Genomic DNA, 16124 nt, shown 5'->3' with positions numbered 1-16124 from the left:
ATTATCTCTTCCTCCACTTTGCAGAACATCTGTCACCCAATTATTATTATTATGAACAGCAAACACAGAATCGTTTCCTGAAGGGCGTTTCCTCTCAAGCTTTGTTTTTCTAATTTTACTTGAGCTGGTCAATAAATTTGCATACAATGCCAATGCTATTCATTTTCATGCTTTGTGTCATCAGAATAACTGCTTTATATTTTTTTAAGGTATCAACAAAAAGCAAATAAATAGGAAATAACCATAACTGACCTTTGCAGAGGCTTCCTTTGTCAATGGCTGTGAAGAGAGAGTCTATAAAACTTGTCACACGGGGCAGAATGTTTTCTTTGTCCATTGGTCTGTCCAAAATAAATGGGAAGACTTTTATCTCTATGTTATACTGATACCTACACACATATGAAAGCTTTCTTTCACATCTATCTTGTATTAAATTACAGATAGCTCACCCTAAGTTTGAAAACCACAGCAAACCATTTTTGCTATTTCCAATTCACAATTTAAGTTGTAGCATTCACTGCACCTTCTTTCCAACTATTCTTTCCATACAAGAACATCATAATTATTGAAAAAAAACAGCCCACTGCCTAGAGAGGACAGTGCTTCAAATACAGAAGCTGAAATGTGTCAAGAACATCTCTCTGTACTAGAGTACTAAGTTCAGGGAGTAGGCAATCAAGAAACTGATATCCTATTCCTGACTTTACTATTGACTCATGGTATTGGCATACAGCATTTTTTTGCCTTCTAACCCTGGGTTCCGCAAACTAGGGTTATTAATTATTGTCCTTCCCTTAGTAAAATGATTTCTGATAGTGAACTAGACAGTATTACAGAAATACACGACAATAGTACCTTAGAATATCCCTTACCTAATATGAGGCAGTACAACCAAGGCAACCCAAGGCTGTGAAAGGTCAGTGATGTCTTCCTTCTCTGGTAAATGGATTAAAGACACTACATGATCCAACACCGGTACTTCTGCCTTTCCTCCTTGTCTTTTACCTGTTTGTTGCCTTGTATTAGAGCAAAAAATAAAACCAAACTTTTTAGTAACCCACTACTGCATATCAGAGATTGTTCCTTTTCCTCCTATCATATTCAACCATGATATTCAAAATCACATTTGTTACTTCTAGCAAAGGACAACCCAGGGGATTTTTTTTTTTTTTTTTAAATCTCCTCCACAGCACAAAACATCACCTAGTCATGCCGAGGAGCACAAAACATGGCCCACAAGAAATGTCAGGTCTTTATTTCAAGTTCAAATAGTATTTCTAGAAGGGAAGATACTAGTTCTCAGTTGGATACCCTCACAACTAGGACATAGAGCCTCTAGGAGCACCTGAGAGTTGTCTCCATGATTATTGTCAATAAACCATGATCATGCCAACATAGACTAATGGACAACAGAAGACAACCAGTGAGGTAAAAGTTTGGGGACTTAAAAGGAGTCACAAGCTGAGCCCAAATCAACAAGCCTATCTGCAGGCAGAAAGGGTTGACACCATACTGGAACATATGAACAGATGTACTTCACGCCCCATGGACAGCAATCTTTCCATTCCACCCAGTGCTTGCAAGACCAGTTAGAAGACTGCATATGCTCCACCCTTCAAGAAATACAGAAGCTAACAAAAAGACAGCATCAAGGATCATTAGAGATTTAAGAAACAAAATTTATGAGATAAACCTCAAGGAATTAGGATTGTGGGTCCAGAGAAAGAAGATTTCAGATGTTTCTGATGATCAAAGCCTGCTATTTGTAGAAGCTGGATGCAAAGAGCAAGAATTATTTTGCTCTTTATGTTCCCTGCAGGTAAGATAAGCAGCAGCGGATTTAAGCTACAGTAAAGGAAGTTTAGTTCATACACTGAGGACTGGGAAAAAAACCGCAACAAAACCAAAACACTTGTGTAACCATAAAGCAAGCAAAGTACTGGCACAGACTGCCAGGGGCAGCTTGGGAATCTCCAGAATTGGAGCATTTAATAACAATTTGGTCAGACATTTTTCAGGACTTGCTATTTCTATCCTAGGTAGGAGATGGATTATGCAACTCTTGAGATGTCTCCCAGCCTTCATTTGTACCACTGACATTGCAAGAGCACAAAAAAGTCCCAGGCAGGACCAAGGTCCTCTCAGCTGTGTACTCCATACCACTGAAAATCCAGAGAGATCAACAGACAAAGAAAACAAGAGAACAAACCCAAATTTAATTATTTTGACTCAACCTTCTGTTTCCTAAACCCTAATACCTCCACTCTATTAAATAAAAGCAATCCACTCTGTGGGTTTTCCATATTTTTAGGAAAGATAAAACCTTACATAAAAGGCAATACAAGTCACCACTCTGCAGGTGAAAGTTTTGAATTATCTGAGCTAGAGGGATTAGAACAATCACTATCAGTAGATTAGCAATGGTCATTCATGCTTGACAATGGTTACCCCAAATCTTTCCAAAGAAGCTCCAGGGTGAAAGCAACCACTTCATTGCAACAAAGCTAGCTTTGCAACTAGAACAGTCAAGCTGTGCCAGCACAGTGCTGTATCTGGATTAATTGCATGCCCTTTGGTACCCAGCTGTGCTCTATGGTAAAACTGTAGTACTGCTGCCAAGAAAGCTCCTGGACAAGATGTATGTATACAGGGAGGAAAGAAGGGGCACTGGCAGGAGGTGAGTAATGATAAGAACCTGGACAGCAGCACTCACTACAAAGATTAACTGCCCAAGGAAGCAGTGTGCATCTTGGTGTAACAAATCCCCATCGCACACCTACCACACCACTCACTAGTCTTTTTATATCAGTGATAATCTTTCCAGAGCAGTATCTCTTCTGAAATAGTCTCAGAAAGAAAAAAACAGATCCTACTGTATCACTTGGTTTGCGAATCTGCCAACAACTTTGCCATTTACACAACTCCAGCAAATACTGGGGGGCAACTTTTATGTAGCTCTGCGCTGCCTTCAGGCCTGCAGCCATACAGACACATCTAGTGTTTGCTAAACTTCAGAAGCCTCACCTGACGGATGATTCAGTGAAAACGAGAGGATACTTTTCAAATGCCATTGAACCAATGGTAGGAGGCTCTGCTTTCACCAGAATGAGTTTAGCCAGAATTGCCATCGCCTCATCCTTTGCGAGGGCATCTGTGTCAGAGAAGCAATGCTCAATGTACTCCAGAAAGCAAGGAAGAAAATGCTGAAGGGGGGGGGGGAAAAAAAAAGTGTTAAGGATTGGTAAGTCTCTTTAATCATGACCAAATACACAAAAAACACGTAACACCAGCCACAAAAGAATCCGAACACTCACAAATGAGCCAGCAAAGCACCAGACTTATCAGTCCTGGAGCCCCAAGACATCAGCACACAGACATCCTCTTACCCCAGCAGCAACAGTGATTTGATGTAAAAACTCAGTTCGCCCCAAATCTAGTCTCATCAGGACATTACAGATCCCTGACTTTACTTTCACCTCCCACTCCATTTAATTAATTTGATTCCTCGCAGATCACCAGTTCCAGGCCTGACCTATCAGACATCCCTTATTCTTCACTTCCACTTACCTTCTCCAGAACTCCTTGTCTTCATCCCATCCTTAACAAGCCCACCCTTTTAATTCCCAACAGGCAAGCGCCCTTCTGTGATCACAGATACCTGTCACCTTCTCCAACCGTGAGCATCATTACCAAACTTCAACACAACAGCATAAGTAACCTCTCCATTCTTACCACGTCATGACAGAAGTTTAAGTAAACATCATGTCAATACACAAAAATGCTTCAGCATACAAGGCAGATAAATATACTATGGATTTCCCATTTGTTCTCTTTGGCAACAAAAGTAAACAAAATGCACAAAAGCTTCCACCTACCCTCTCAAATTGCTTCATTGTGAACACTGCTTCGGAGAAGTCCAAAAGAAAGTGCCGTTCAAATCCACTTGCAAATACCTGCAAGATGCAAGTGAAAGGTTGACAGGAACACATTAACAAGAGACATTTCATAGTCAAGTTGCCATTTCCCATGGGACATGTTTTCTGGTTTATGAATCAACCATGCTTTGAACTCTGAGACTCCCAACCTGGCTCTCTGTTCATGGCTAGCAGGGCTTGTTAGTTCAGGCACACAACAGCAATACTGTTTCCAGTGACAGTTCAGGTACAGAAAAGCACAGTCCTTTTTAACAAACCCCGCTGACACAACTCTTTTTAACAAACCTTGCTGGATCTGAGCTGGCTCCGTGCAAAGACAGCTTAGGTAGCTCTTTAGTGTGAAGTGGAAAACGTAAGCTGAAAGTTCTAGGACTGCAGCATAGACACACCAGCTGTTAGGAAAAAGCTTAAGCCCAAAAGAACTTTCAATTCAGCATTTCTCCTGTGTAGCAGGTTGCAGAAAGTTACCACCCCATGGGCAGAGCCAACCTCTGTGCTTCTGAAGGACCCAAGATAGGAAGAGTCCTTTGAGATACCCAGGATCAGTGCTTCTCAATGCTGAGATGTGCAACAGAAATACACACCCAGATCTCCATTTCCCAGACCCTTCAGAAGAAAAGGACAGCTTTAAGCCTTCTCCAGTTTAACAGAAGCCCACACAAATATTCTCAAAGGTCTGAAGGACCACGTCTCCTGAGTGGACTCGTGACACAGGCAGAACCAATCTTACTTCAACACAAGACAACACCAAAGACCAGATGAAATTTGATCTTTTTTAAACAATTGCAACAGCCTTATTTTCTCCTTGTAAATCACATAACATCTTTTCTTTCAAATATATTTTTACATACAGAGTACAACTATGGTCCACACTGTAAATTGCAAAACTATAAGGTACTGTAACAGGAAAACTGAAGAATCAGACTCCGTAGTAGCATCTCCTATTAATCTTTGCAACACTGCACTTGATAGGAATGCATGTAGCTAATCCTGTCAATGCTTCAGGAGCAATGGTAGTACTGAAATATGCCTACCCCTGTACTTTCTAAATCAAACTGCACTTGCTGAACCTTGTTCACAAGGCTAAGCCATGCTCACTAAATGCTTGGTAGCTTAGTGAAAAATGTACTTTTTTCCACTAAGTCCAACTCACTGACCTGCTTTATAATGTAAGGCAGAACATGTCCCTTCCCTGTTCTCCCCTCTTCTTCCCCCCTTCCTCCCCAGAGGCTGCAGGTGTTTGAATCAGAGCCTGGTTTTCATTGCAAAGATGTCTGCCACAGTGGCATTGCTACACTGACAGTCTGTGTAAGACTGTCAAGGAGTCCCAAGACCTCAGCAGACATTATTTAAGGCACTGGGCAGCTTCTCCCTTATCTGTGCAAGAAGGCTAAAGGGAACCTTATAGTAGATTTCCCAGCCTGAAGTGGAATATCCTGAAATCAGCCTGCTCTAGGGAACTTGAACTCTGGGATTTCTGCTGTAAGCAGCAGTCCTTGTTACCTTCTCAATAGCTTCCTTGATCAAAGAATCAGGCAAGAAAACATTCTCAGCCAGTAGGAGTGCAGAAATGGTGTTCAGCAGGGTCTTGCAGCAAGATGATGAGAGATGCGGCGTTTGTAACATTTTCATTAAAATCTGAAATGAAAGAGAAGAGAGAAAATTGATATTCGTCTGTGAAGTTAGTGATTGTCTGGTTTGAATGATCTGGACAGTCCCTGGAGCAGGACAGCATGGTGTTCTAAGCTTCAGCCCACAGAAATGAATCCTAATCGTCCTGTCGAAGTTTGAAGGCACTAAACCTACATTTGGACCCAATGGGGTCAAACGCATGTGAATCTGGTAGAACTGCTCTGATACTGATATGGGGGCCTAGGTCTCCTCCACAGTGGCAGGAACTGGTCTCTAGAAGCAACAGCCCGCTTTCCCCCTGTATTGGTTTTGTTTGGCAAGGTTTTGGTAGCGGGGGGGGGTTACAGGGGTGGCTTCTGTAAGAAACTGCTGGAAGCTTCCCCTGTGTTCAAGAGAGAGCGAGCCCATATTAGCCGGCTCTGAGACGGACCCGCCGCCGGCCAAGGCCGAGCCAATCAGTGATAGTGGTAACGCCTCTGTGATAACATTTTTAAGAAGGAAAAAGTTGGGACGGAGAGAAACTGCCGCCGGAGTGAGGAGTGAGAACATGTAAGAGAAACAAGCCTGCGGACACCAAGGTCAGTGAAGAAGGAGGGGGAGGAGATGCTCCAGGCGCCGGAGCGAAGATTCCCCTGCAGCCCGTGGTGAAGACCCTGGTGAGGCAGGCTGTCCCCCTGCAGTCCAGGGAGGTCCACGGTGGAGCAGATCTCCACCTGTAGCCCGTGGAGGACCCCACGCCGGAGCAGGTGGGTTCCCGAAGGAGGCTGTGACCCCGTGGGAACCCCGCGCTGGAGCAGGTTCCTGGCAGGACCTGCGGATCTGTGGAGAGAGGAGCCCACGGAGCAGGCTTTCTGGCAGGACTTGTGACCCCGTGGGGGACCCGCGCTGGAGCAGTGTGCTCCTGAAGGACTGCACACCGTGGAATGGACCCATGCTGGAGCAGTTCGTGAAGAACTGCAGCCCGTGGGAATGGCCCACGTTGGAGGAGTTCGTGGAGGACTGTCTCCCGTGGGTGGGACCCCACGCTGGAGCAGGGGAAGAGTGTGATCAGCCCTCGTCCTGAGGAGGTGAAGCGGCAGAAAATAACGTGTGATGACCATAAACCCCATCCCTGTCCCCCTGTGCCGCTGGGGGGGCTTGGTGGTGAAATCCGGGAGGGTAGTTGTGCCCGGGAAGAACGGAGGGGTGGTGGGAAGGTGTTCTGAGATTTCGTTTTACTTCTCATTACCTTGCTCTGGTTGATTTGTAATAAATTGAGTATGTTTTGCAAATTGAGTCTGTTTTGCCCGTGACGGTAATAGTGAATGATCTCTCCTGTCCTTATCTCGACCCGCGAGCCTTTTGTTATATTTTCTCTCCCCTATCCAGCTGAGGATGGGGGAGTGATAGAATGGCTTTGGTGGGCACCTGGTGTTCAGCCAGGGTCAACCCATCACACCCCCTTGCTCATTTAAAGGAGGACTACACCAGCATTACAGTACAGATATAAGTTCTCACGCGGAGAGCTAGCAATACTCACGATAAACGTCTCTGTTCACTCAACAAAAATCCCAAACCCGCTGACGTATCAGAAGTATGTACGAGTACTTCAGCTGACCACACCTCTTCGATATTCAATTGATACTTCTCTGGCATATCAGCTAAAGTGATGGTCTGACCTACCTGACAGACATCTTCAGGCAGTGAGATTTTGGATCCATTTGCATGTTCCACTAGGATCAGATATGCTTGCAGAATCCTTTCTATCTGCTCTGAAGCCATACAGCAGTTGGCCTTAGTTATTTTCCTCTGCAAGTCTAAGAGCGACTCCTGTTTAAATAAAAAGGGAAACCGAAATGTTTCAGAGAAATGATCAGACCCTGTTTCACTTACTGCTATTTGAAAGGCATTCTAAAGAATCAACATCTCATCTGCCCAACAAACTATTGTTGACTCTCTTGTTCATGTTCAACAAATTAAGCCTTGCAGAAACACTGTGGGATTCCCATTATGTAAAAACACACATCCTGGATTCCTTGGACAGAAACACAAATACCTCCCAAGATGAGGGTCTCCTGAAACGCCAACACACAACGTACAAAATAAGGAAGAGGAAGAGAGAGAAATACTTGGCCCCAGACCCACAATGGTATGGAAGCACCCAGCTTCCACTGGAAGTATCAGCACTTAAGTACTTTTACACTTAATGCATCGTTATGCTGATGTGGATGCTGAGACGTTACTCATATCATCTACATTATACAGACAATGGTGCTGCTCTGGATCACTCCCATTACTGTTCCCTTCTGTCCAGAGACTATAAACTCCCATCCTTGATTCTATAAACTGAACCCAGTTTAGAGAGCTATCCAAGTGATTATTTCCCTCTGAGCAAGATACCCCCATGCACCCACTGGTTCCCAGGGTAAAAAAACCAAACAAGTGTTATTAAAAATAAAGGGAATTACGTCACCAATTTCCAAGATTTCATCACAACTACAGATGTTGAGCGACTCAGCTCCCAGGAATACAAAACATCCAGTGGCAAACCAGCTAATGACAATTAGGCAATAACTGCTATCATACTGGTTGAGGTAGAAGGAACAGGATGGGCTTTTCTGGAAAACTATGGATAGTCACAGGGAGGATGTTCCAAGAATGAAAAAATAGGACTATTTACCCATGCTGGAGGGACTCTGTAAAACTCAGGTGTACCATTTCCTCCAGTTTCCCATTTCACCCCTCTGAGGAGCACAACTGACACAGCCATCAGTTGCAAGAGGTTTCAATTCCCCTTAGCAAATCCCAATTGCTAGTAAAAACATCTAAATGTTGACCAGGTAAGTAAAAAAAAAAACCACTTGCCAGGCCCTTGTTCAACATTATACATCACCCTGTCCATGGCACTCAGCCATGCTCCCTCAGACCCCCAAGCAGCAACATGGGAACACCCAGACTGAAAACACTGTGATTTCCAGTACTTGGCTCTGAGGCTTAAACTTGCCTCTCCAGGTTCAGCTCAGGTCTTTGCTGTAAAGAGAACTGCATGGCAAAAAGCCTCCGCTTTACTGTCACTAAGAGGTTTTGGAACCACCGGTATACTTAGTTCAGCAATATAAAGCAAGCCCTAGCACTCCCACTCCAGCAAGCAGTCTGTGATGTCTGTGTCTGCAAAGGCAGATCCTACAAAACCTCCTTGCCCAGACATGGGACTGAGCTCCAAGTCTCACACACAGCAGTTCCCTTCTCACAGCAGAGCACAGCCACCAGGGCCACTGTGAACTTCCAAAAGAAGGGTGGGATTTTTCCCATGCACATGATACTGTACTTAAACTTTCCAAAGCAGAAAAAATACCAATTCTGGTCCAATAAGACACAAATACTTTTCTTGATAAATGCAGAGTGTTTTTCAGTCTCTCATGAATTAAAATAAATAAATAAATAAATAAATAAATCAGTGTACCTCCAGGCACTTGAAGACAATGTCAAAATGCTCCTTATGAATATGGAGTACAGCTGATCTGATCATCTGCTCAAAGGCTTCTCCTACAGTTACCCACGGTAGTTCAATTTCTTCTTCAGTAATAGGCCCCAGCTTTAATAGAATTAACTTCATAGCCTGCACAGGAAAAAAGCACATCATGTCCTTATACTTAGAAAATAAACCTAACAATCCTAAAATTAGTTAGTGCAATATACTGCTAAAATACTCCAGTGATCTCAATTCTTTCTAGAATGACTACAGGAAAGAAAAAAAAAAAGGCTGTAACTTAAAATCTGAAATATCAGCAAGCAGTACGATTTTAATATATAGGAATACTGCATAGGAATTACTAAAAACAACCTTCCTATCTCAAAGAAATTCTTAGAAGGTGGCTTTCAGATCATATTAAGTAATGAACAGCACACTTATCACCAAGGATCCACTGAGGTGAAGACGACAACACTCAGTAGTTTCACTGAGCGCTGCCTAAGGCTCCATTACAGCAACATTTAAACCAGCAATCTTTTCTTGTCTTTACCATCTCTGCACAAGAGTGGAACATATTTCGAACACCCTTGCACATCTCAAAAAGTAGCTGTCCTACACCTTCCACCTTCTCAGGGTGCTCCCCCAGGTCACGAAGCATTAAATTGAAGATTGCATTTTTATCAGAAACCTACAAAACATAAGGAGAAAAAAAAAGTTATCTTCTATTCAGGGCTGCCAGATGGATAGAGGCAATTAAACAGCTCCATGGCACCACTTTACTCTCCTAGTCTTGCCTTCCCACCACAGTTCAAACTCATTATTTCTGCAACCACAGAAGGAAATCGAAAGGAGAAAAATGATGAACTATTCAGTCACTACAGCGTTCCTGGCCCCAAGACATACTCAGGTCTACAGAGGTCACTGCAGCTGAAATACATGGGTTCAATTATTCTTATGATTTTAGAGTTAAACATGTGCATAAATGCACCATTAAACCAGTCCCAACTGAAACACAAAGGTCCCTGCACTGGTGTGGAAAGAGACGTGTATCAGCTGAACACAGAATTCAGTCATTCAAAACTATAACCACCTTGCAAGGAATTCTGGCCCAAGTTTTTAAAACTCTTCATTTCTGAGAATTTGACTTGAAGTTCAGCAATGTCTGAAAACAACCAATCAAACAAATGTGCTTTATTAAGATCTCTCAGCTTAGGACAAAAATGAGGATACTCAAATTTGGTAGCCAGTCTCAGGAATCCTGGCTTTTGTATATTATGACTAAATAAAAACCAACAACTACCATTCCCTTTCCTTACTCCGTGAAAGGTTGCCGTCTGATCTTCACTGATCTGCCTGGGAACATTATATACTGTGATTCTCATGAATGCAAAAAGGGTTGTCACAAGAATTTCAGTTCTACAAAGGCCTTAAAAGGATTAGTGAAAACGCCAGTGAGCAAATGTGCATTTACAAATTAAAGCCTCCTTTTTGCAAGATTACCTTACCATTTCTAGTCATTTTAGATAAATGAACCACAGACCTTTGGTTTAACTGCTCTGAAAACAGAGAGTGCTAAGGCCTCTATTTGTCACTGCTGATATGAAATGCATGACCTTCTCAGTAAAATACTCACCAAAAACGACACTCAGGACATGCTGAATGCCTATTCAGGCCTTATTAACCCTTCTTTGGAGAAAACCTAATATTTACACATTAAATCCAAGTGCCACCACAGAATGGAGATAGCGTCAGAGTACAAACATGTCCCTTACCTTTCTCATTAGAAAGACAAAACTTTCGGCAGCAAAGTTTCTGATGTGAAGTTTGTGATGAGCCAGCAGGGTGCTGTACAGGCTACAAAGACACAAAATAATCCACTGCCTTAAAAGCAATGCAAGAATTACCACCAATTGGTTTTAAAACTTACATTTTCAGTTTACATTGCCACCTTTTACAAACACTACAAATCTGTCCTCCTAGAGAGGGCAAATACCATCCTCAACTCAATTCCTTCCCACTCTCCCTGTGGAGAAGAACACAGTTTCGCAAAGGTCAAATGACAACGCCAGGCAAATTAAGCCGCATTCAGAAATATGTCTAAAATCTCTGGATCCACATAGATTCAACTGCAGCATCGAGATTTTCAATATATATACTCAGCAGCAGTAGGTGAAACCAAAGTTGATTTGATAAGCCACATCTGTATTTCAGTTGAGCCAACAGGCTCTCCTGCCCACTTAAAAGTTTCTAAAGATACAATTTACAGGGGTGATAAATATTTGCAGTTCTCTGATAAGTATCAGTAACAGTTGCAGATGACTTAGCACATGATCAGTGCTGAGTGAGCGGTGCCTCAGATTCACAGCCAAGCAGATGTTTTTTCAATACGCTTGACAGCTTTTGCTGGGTTGGGGAGGAAATCTGTAACCCCTCTTTTGCTCCAATCTATTCCAAATTGAAACTAGGAGGAAGCAACATGGACCCACTGCCTATGGCAAAAAGAAGAGCCCTGCTACCAAGTAATGTAAGATTGAACAAGCAGTCATACTGGGACAGGCCACAGGTCCATCCAGCCAAGTATTCAGCCTACAGCAGCAGTCAGAAGCAGATGCCTGGGAAAAGTTTAAAAACAGGGCAAGCATATACAAAGTCAGCCTTCAACCACCTGCAGCTCAGGGACTCCCTAGGCCAGAAGTGGCTCCTATGCATTTGGTAACTCTCTCCAACTTGGCTAGTTTCAAAGCATACAAAACTGTTCATACCTCATCTGCTCTCTCACTAAACAGACAGGAAGAACAGAAAAATATAAAGGGGAAAATACTGGGAAAGGAACAACTAAAGACTCAAAGAAATCCATTCAATGTCTAAGTCTAGGTGACTGCAGCTGGGAAAGAAAAATGATACAACTATGACTGAGGTACTTGACAGGTACTCAAGAGACCTGTGTTGAATTTAGACTTGGTTACAGGTTTCCAAGACGGCTCTGACAATCCAGTGTTTTTCTGAGCTTTGTTTACCCAGGTGAAGTGGATGCTTCCTCTTCCTTCCCCACAGGAGAAAAGGGGACGGAAGGCCCAAATCTGCAGCCCAACCCACATAAGTATGCTAACAAGCATACTGAAGCATTAAGCCACAAATTCGTGTGGCATTTACATTTCCATAGCATCTAATAACTGCTGATCAAGACAGACATTAAACACGGCCTTTACCTGTATATGTTGTGTATGTCTTTCACCATCAATCTCCACAAGTATTTGTACAGATAGGAAAGAGAGGTAAAAGCCCATTCCAGCAGCTCTGTGTCCTGTGTATCCAGTAACTTGGTTATGGCCAGGAAAAAGTCAGGGAAGTGAGGATAGAAATCAGCCTGAAGATCTCGAGCCAGCTGCACCACTAGACTGTGTTTCAGAAAATACACCAGTGTTAGTGCATTTCAAAACCAAACCAATAAAAACCTAGTCAAACGTTGCATAATCCAGCACAGTCTCTTTGGAAAGACAGACAGCATCGCCTTTACTTCTCACTTTTATTTCAATATCACCTATTAGGCAGCTGTGGACGGCAAGAATCTTAAGATTTTTAAAATCAAGCAGATAACAGTACACAAGACATAAATGGTTAACATCAAACAAAGCACATTAATATTCTGACACTCAGTAAGCACTCGGCCTAATTTGCTTGCCTTGTCATAGTTGTTTTTTTCTGAAGCCTTAGAACTGTAAAGCTCTATCAGGGAAATACGACCACTTTGGGCATCTCATTGCTATTACTTTCCTCAGGTAAAAATAAAGAAAAAGAACACTCACAACAGGACTCATGCTTACTTGCAATACCATCAAGGCTCCCGACTATATTTTGTTACCATATACTTACTCTAATAGGGGTTGATAAGCAAGACTGCCTTCGACTTGCAAATGTGTCTTCAAGCTCTGCACAATGGCATTCTGGTAATAGACCAGCTGGTTGAAGGACTGGCATTTGTTGACCACTTCATTGTAGAATTGCACTGTTCAAAGCATAAAAGAGAAACCCTGAAAACTACTCCAAATCCTGGTAAACATGTAGGATGTTAAAGAATAATAGGTCTATAGAGCCCAGTCCAAAAACCAGTCAATAGAAAATCTCCCATTGGGCTCTGGATGCAGAAGAAACGTATTTTAACAGTTTAAGGAAAGCAGGAAACATGAATAAAAATGACATACCAAAATACTGAGTGAGGTTCAATTCCCTCCATTTCCGCAGTCCTTCGAAAAAGTAGGTTTCAACCTCCTATGAAAACAAAGATAAAATAATAGCTACCAACCCTAATGAACGTAGCCTGCAAAGAGAAGAGATTCAAATGAAGAAAACTATCAAGTGCCTTAAACATTTTAAGAATATTTCAAGAAATCTGGATGAGTTCCTTTCAAAAGATACTACGGAGTTTCCCTGAAAATGAGACTTTTCTTCCCATATTCAAAACACATCTGAAAACATTTTCTGGTGACTGAACTTGTTTACATAATTGCTTTTTAGACCTCTTCGACTGGCCTTGATAATCTAGCACCCAGCACAAATGCTTTGGGATTTCTTTGGCATCCTCAGAGCTATTGAGTGGGAAGTTCAGAAGAACAATCCAGCAGGCCGGGAGGTAACAACCTGCAAAGCACTATAATCACAATAATGACCTACAGGACACATATAAACGACCCCTTATGATCTATAAAGACACATGCCCATGCTTTAGACACATGCTGCAAGTACTGCAACTACTCTGCACCCGTAAATCTTTGCAAGTCCGGTCCTAGGACTGCTGACTGCCACAGCAGCATCTTCCATGCTCAGAAACACCCAGAGGCCCACCAGCCACATGGAAGCCATCAGGGTGGCACTGTCAGCATGGCAATACTGCAAAGCAGGTCAAAAAGGAAAGGGGAACAAAGCATGAAATGAGGCTCCAGGAAAAACAAATCTTGCAGGAACTTCTTTCCAATTTCCTCCTGAATAAATTTCTTAAAGTGAATCTCTCACGGAGCATATCTGCTTGCAATGTGATTTCAGAAAATGACCGCAATTGCTGTTCTCACCTCAGCGTAGCTTCCAGTTCTGTCAATCCGATGAATAATATCGATATTAACATTGCTCAAGCGCTCTGAGAAAGTAAGAAACTGTAAAACAAAAGGATGTATAGGTTTCTTGCTCGAGAACGGCCCTTCTAAGTCCCTCTCAATAGCACACACGCTGCCAACAGAAACCCCACTTGTAACGACGGGCTGCCAGACAGTACCCGTCAATCTCTAAACACTCCTACCAGAATTTTAAGAGGGGGGGGGGGGGGGAATAAATCTTAAAAGGCTGAGGAGCAAGACCGACCCTCTCCCGCCTCGCTCTGCACAACCAAGGCTCGCAGCCCTCCACGCCGCGGTGGTGAAAACGCCTAGGTTGCCACCCCCGCGGGATTATTACTATTTATTTTTATTAAATCACGTCCGTCTCCTACACCGAGGCAGCGGTGGGGGTACACGGACGGTGCCTGGGCTCCTGGAGCCGTCGCTGAGGGCCGGGGTGAGGGGCAGAAGCCGCACACCTCGGGGCGGGTGGCTCGGCCGCGACCCCCTCACAGCGCTGCGGAGACCCGGCGCGGCTCCCCCCGCGCCTCCTTCGGGAACCGGTCGCTACCATTAAACCAAACACCGACGACGAAAAACTAGCGACCCCGGCGGCCGATGAGACGAGACGCGGCGCGGTCCGCTCACCCGGTGCGTGTTCCCCGACTTGTGGGCTGAGGACTTGCTCTTCATGGCGGCGGGGCGGGAAGGGAGGAGGGCAGCCCCGCACCGGTAACCACGCGTGCGGCCCTAAGCAGCGGGCACCGCCATGCCGGCCGCGGGCTGCCGGGAGGAGGAGGCGGTTCTGCCGGCGGAAGGGGCCGGCGGGCGGGCGGTCCCTGCCGAGCGGGTCCCGGCGCCAGGCTCTGTGGGAGGCTGGGTGCCGCCATCTTGTGTTGGCGGCGAGGCGCCGTTCCTTGAGGGCTCTGGGCAGAGCGGCCCACCTCCGCCCTCCTCTCCGCGGAGGGCTGGGGTACCCCGGTAGCGGGGGGGGGAAGCCCCCAGCCGTTCCTGAGGGCGAGAAATCGGTACCGGGGAGAAAAAGTTGTGTGGGAGAGCGCAGCCCTCAGTGCGGCCACCGCCCAGCTACCACAGCCCCCGTTCTAGTGCAGACCTTTGCCCAGACCTGAGGGAAAGAGCTCACCTCAGGCACAGGCAAACGAAATCCTCACCCGAGAGCAAACAGCAGTACCAGGGCCTGCGGGAGCTTCTGCCTGGGGCTGCGGTTGTGAGAGGTGGAGGACGCGGGAGGGGAATGGAAGCTGGATGAAGCTTTGGTTTGGGCAGGTGTGGTACCGAAGTCCAGAACCATTGTGGGTTGCAGCTTAACCGGGCTTGGGAGTTTGTCCTTCCCTAGCCTGCCTGTCCTGCTTACAGGCGGCTCAAGGCCATTCTCAGAAACCAGTCTCGTGGGTTATTCAGACAGCAAGACGCAAGGTTGGATTTGAGCATGGCTGAAGTTCGCTATTAGGAGCACGTAGGGACCCACAGGTTTGAACAGACCCAGCAGGTTAAACGCTGCCAGGTGCATCCAGAAAAGCTGCCCAGGGGCAGGCAATAAGCCATTAACACGATAGCCATCTGGCCAGGCAGGGGAGTGTGCTTGCTCCAGCACCTGTGAAGTCAAGAGAACTGCAGAGGCAGCTGTTAGCTTTAAATCTTGCTCTTCTGCTGCTGGAATAGGAAGGACTTCTGACATTTGCATTGTGTTGGAATAGAATGCCTAACTTAGGCACTTGAGTTTGAAAAGGTTGGCTTGAGTGTTTCCAAACCCAAGTATCTCCATGAGAAAGTACAGCTAAAAGCATGTGGAAAGGTCTAGGTCCACAAAAGAGCTTAGGCACCAATATGCAGCTGTTTAAGAGGACAAAGACGTCTTGATACATGGTTAGTAAGTTCACCTAATATGTCTCCTACATACCGTGAACGTGTGAAAAACTGTCCACAAGATCCTTTTCCCATTATGAATAGCATCTTGCAGAGTTGTGGAACCCCCTGGGATGCACACGCTCCAAAATC

General features: G+C 44.6%; 1 protein-coding gene across 3 annotated transcripts in view; it reads right to left on the bottom strand.

Moving 5' to 3' along the window:
- The window catches only part of UTP20 (UTP20 small subunit processome component), a 65690-nt gene extending 50814 nt beyond the window's left edge, over window positions 1–14876 (bottom strand). For 2 of the 3 annotated variants that reach the window (XR_007504597.1, XM_049791924.1), the window contains exons 1-14: window positions 14754–14876; window positions 14085–14165; window positions 13221–13287; window positions 12892–13024; window positions 12228–12416; window positions 10791–10872; window positions 9569–9706; window positions 9010–9165; window positions 7230–7376; window positions 5439–5573; window positions 3876–3953; window positions 3025–3203; window positions 873–1016; window positions 253–341 (exon numbers count right to left, since the gene is read on the bottom strand). Coding sequence is in view for 2 of the 3 variants with exons in the window: in XM_049791924.1 (XP_049647881.1) it covers window positions 253–341; window positions 873–1016; window positions 3025–3203; window positions 3876–3953; window positions 5439–5573; window positions 7230–7376; window positions 9010–9165; window positions 9569–9706; window positions 10791–10872; window positions 12228–12416; window positions 12892–13024; window positions 13221–13287; window positions 14085–14165; window positions 14754–14798 (1663 nt within the window). In the remaining variant the exon portion in view is untranslated. Of the gene's footprint in view, window positions 1–252; window positions 342–872; window positions 1017–3024; window positions 3204–3875; window positions 3954–5438; window positions 5574–7229; window positions 7377–9009; window positions 9166–9568; window positions 9707–10790; window positions 10873–11566; window positions 11629–12227; window positions 12417–12891; window positions 13025–13220; window positions 13288–14084; window positions 14166–14753 lie in introns of those variants that run through there. The other variant, XM_049791925.1, reaches the window with a different exon arrangement.
- Window positions 14877–16124: the final 1248 nt, after the last annotated feature.

The sequence above is a fragment of the Accipiter gentilis genome, chromosome 34 (assembly GCF_929443795.1).
Source record: "Accipiter gentilis chromosome 34, bAccGen1.1, whole genome shotgun sequence".
NCBI lineage: Eukaryota > Metazoa > Chordata > Aves > Accipitriformes > Accipitridae > Astur > Astur gentilis.
This window is presented reverse-complemented; position numbering and strand designations above follow the sequence as displayed.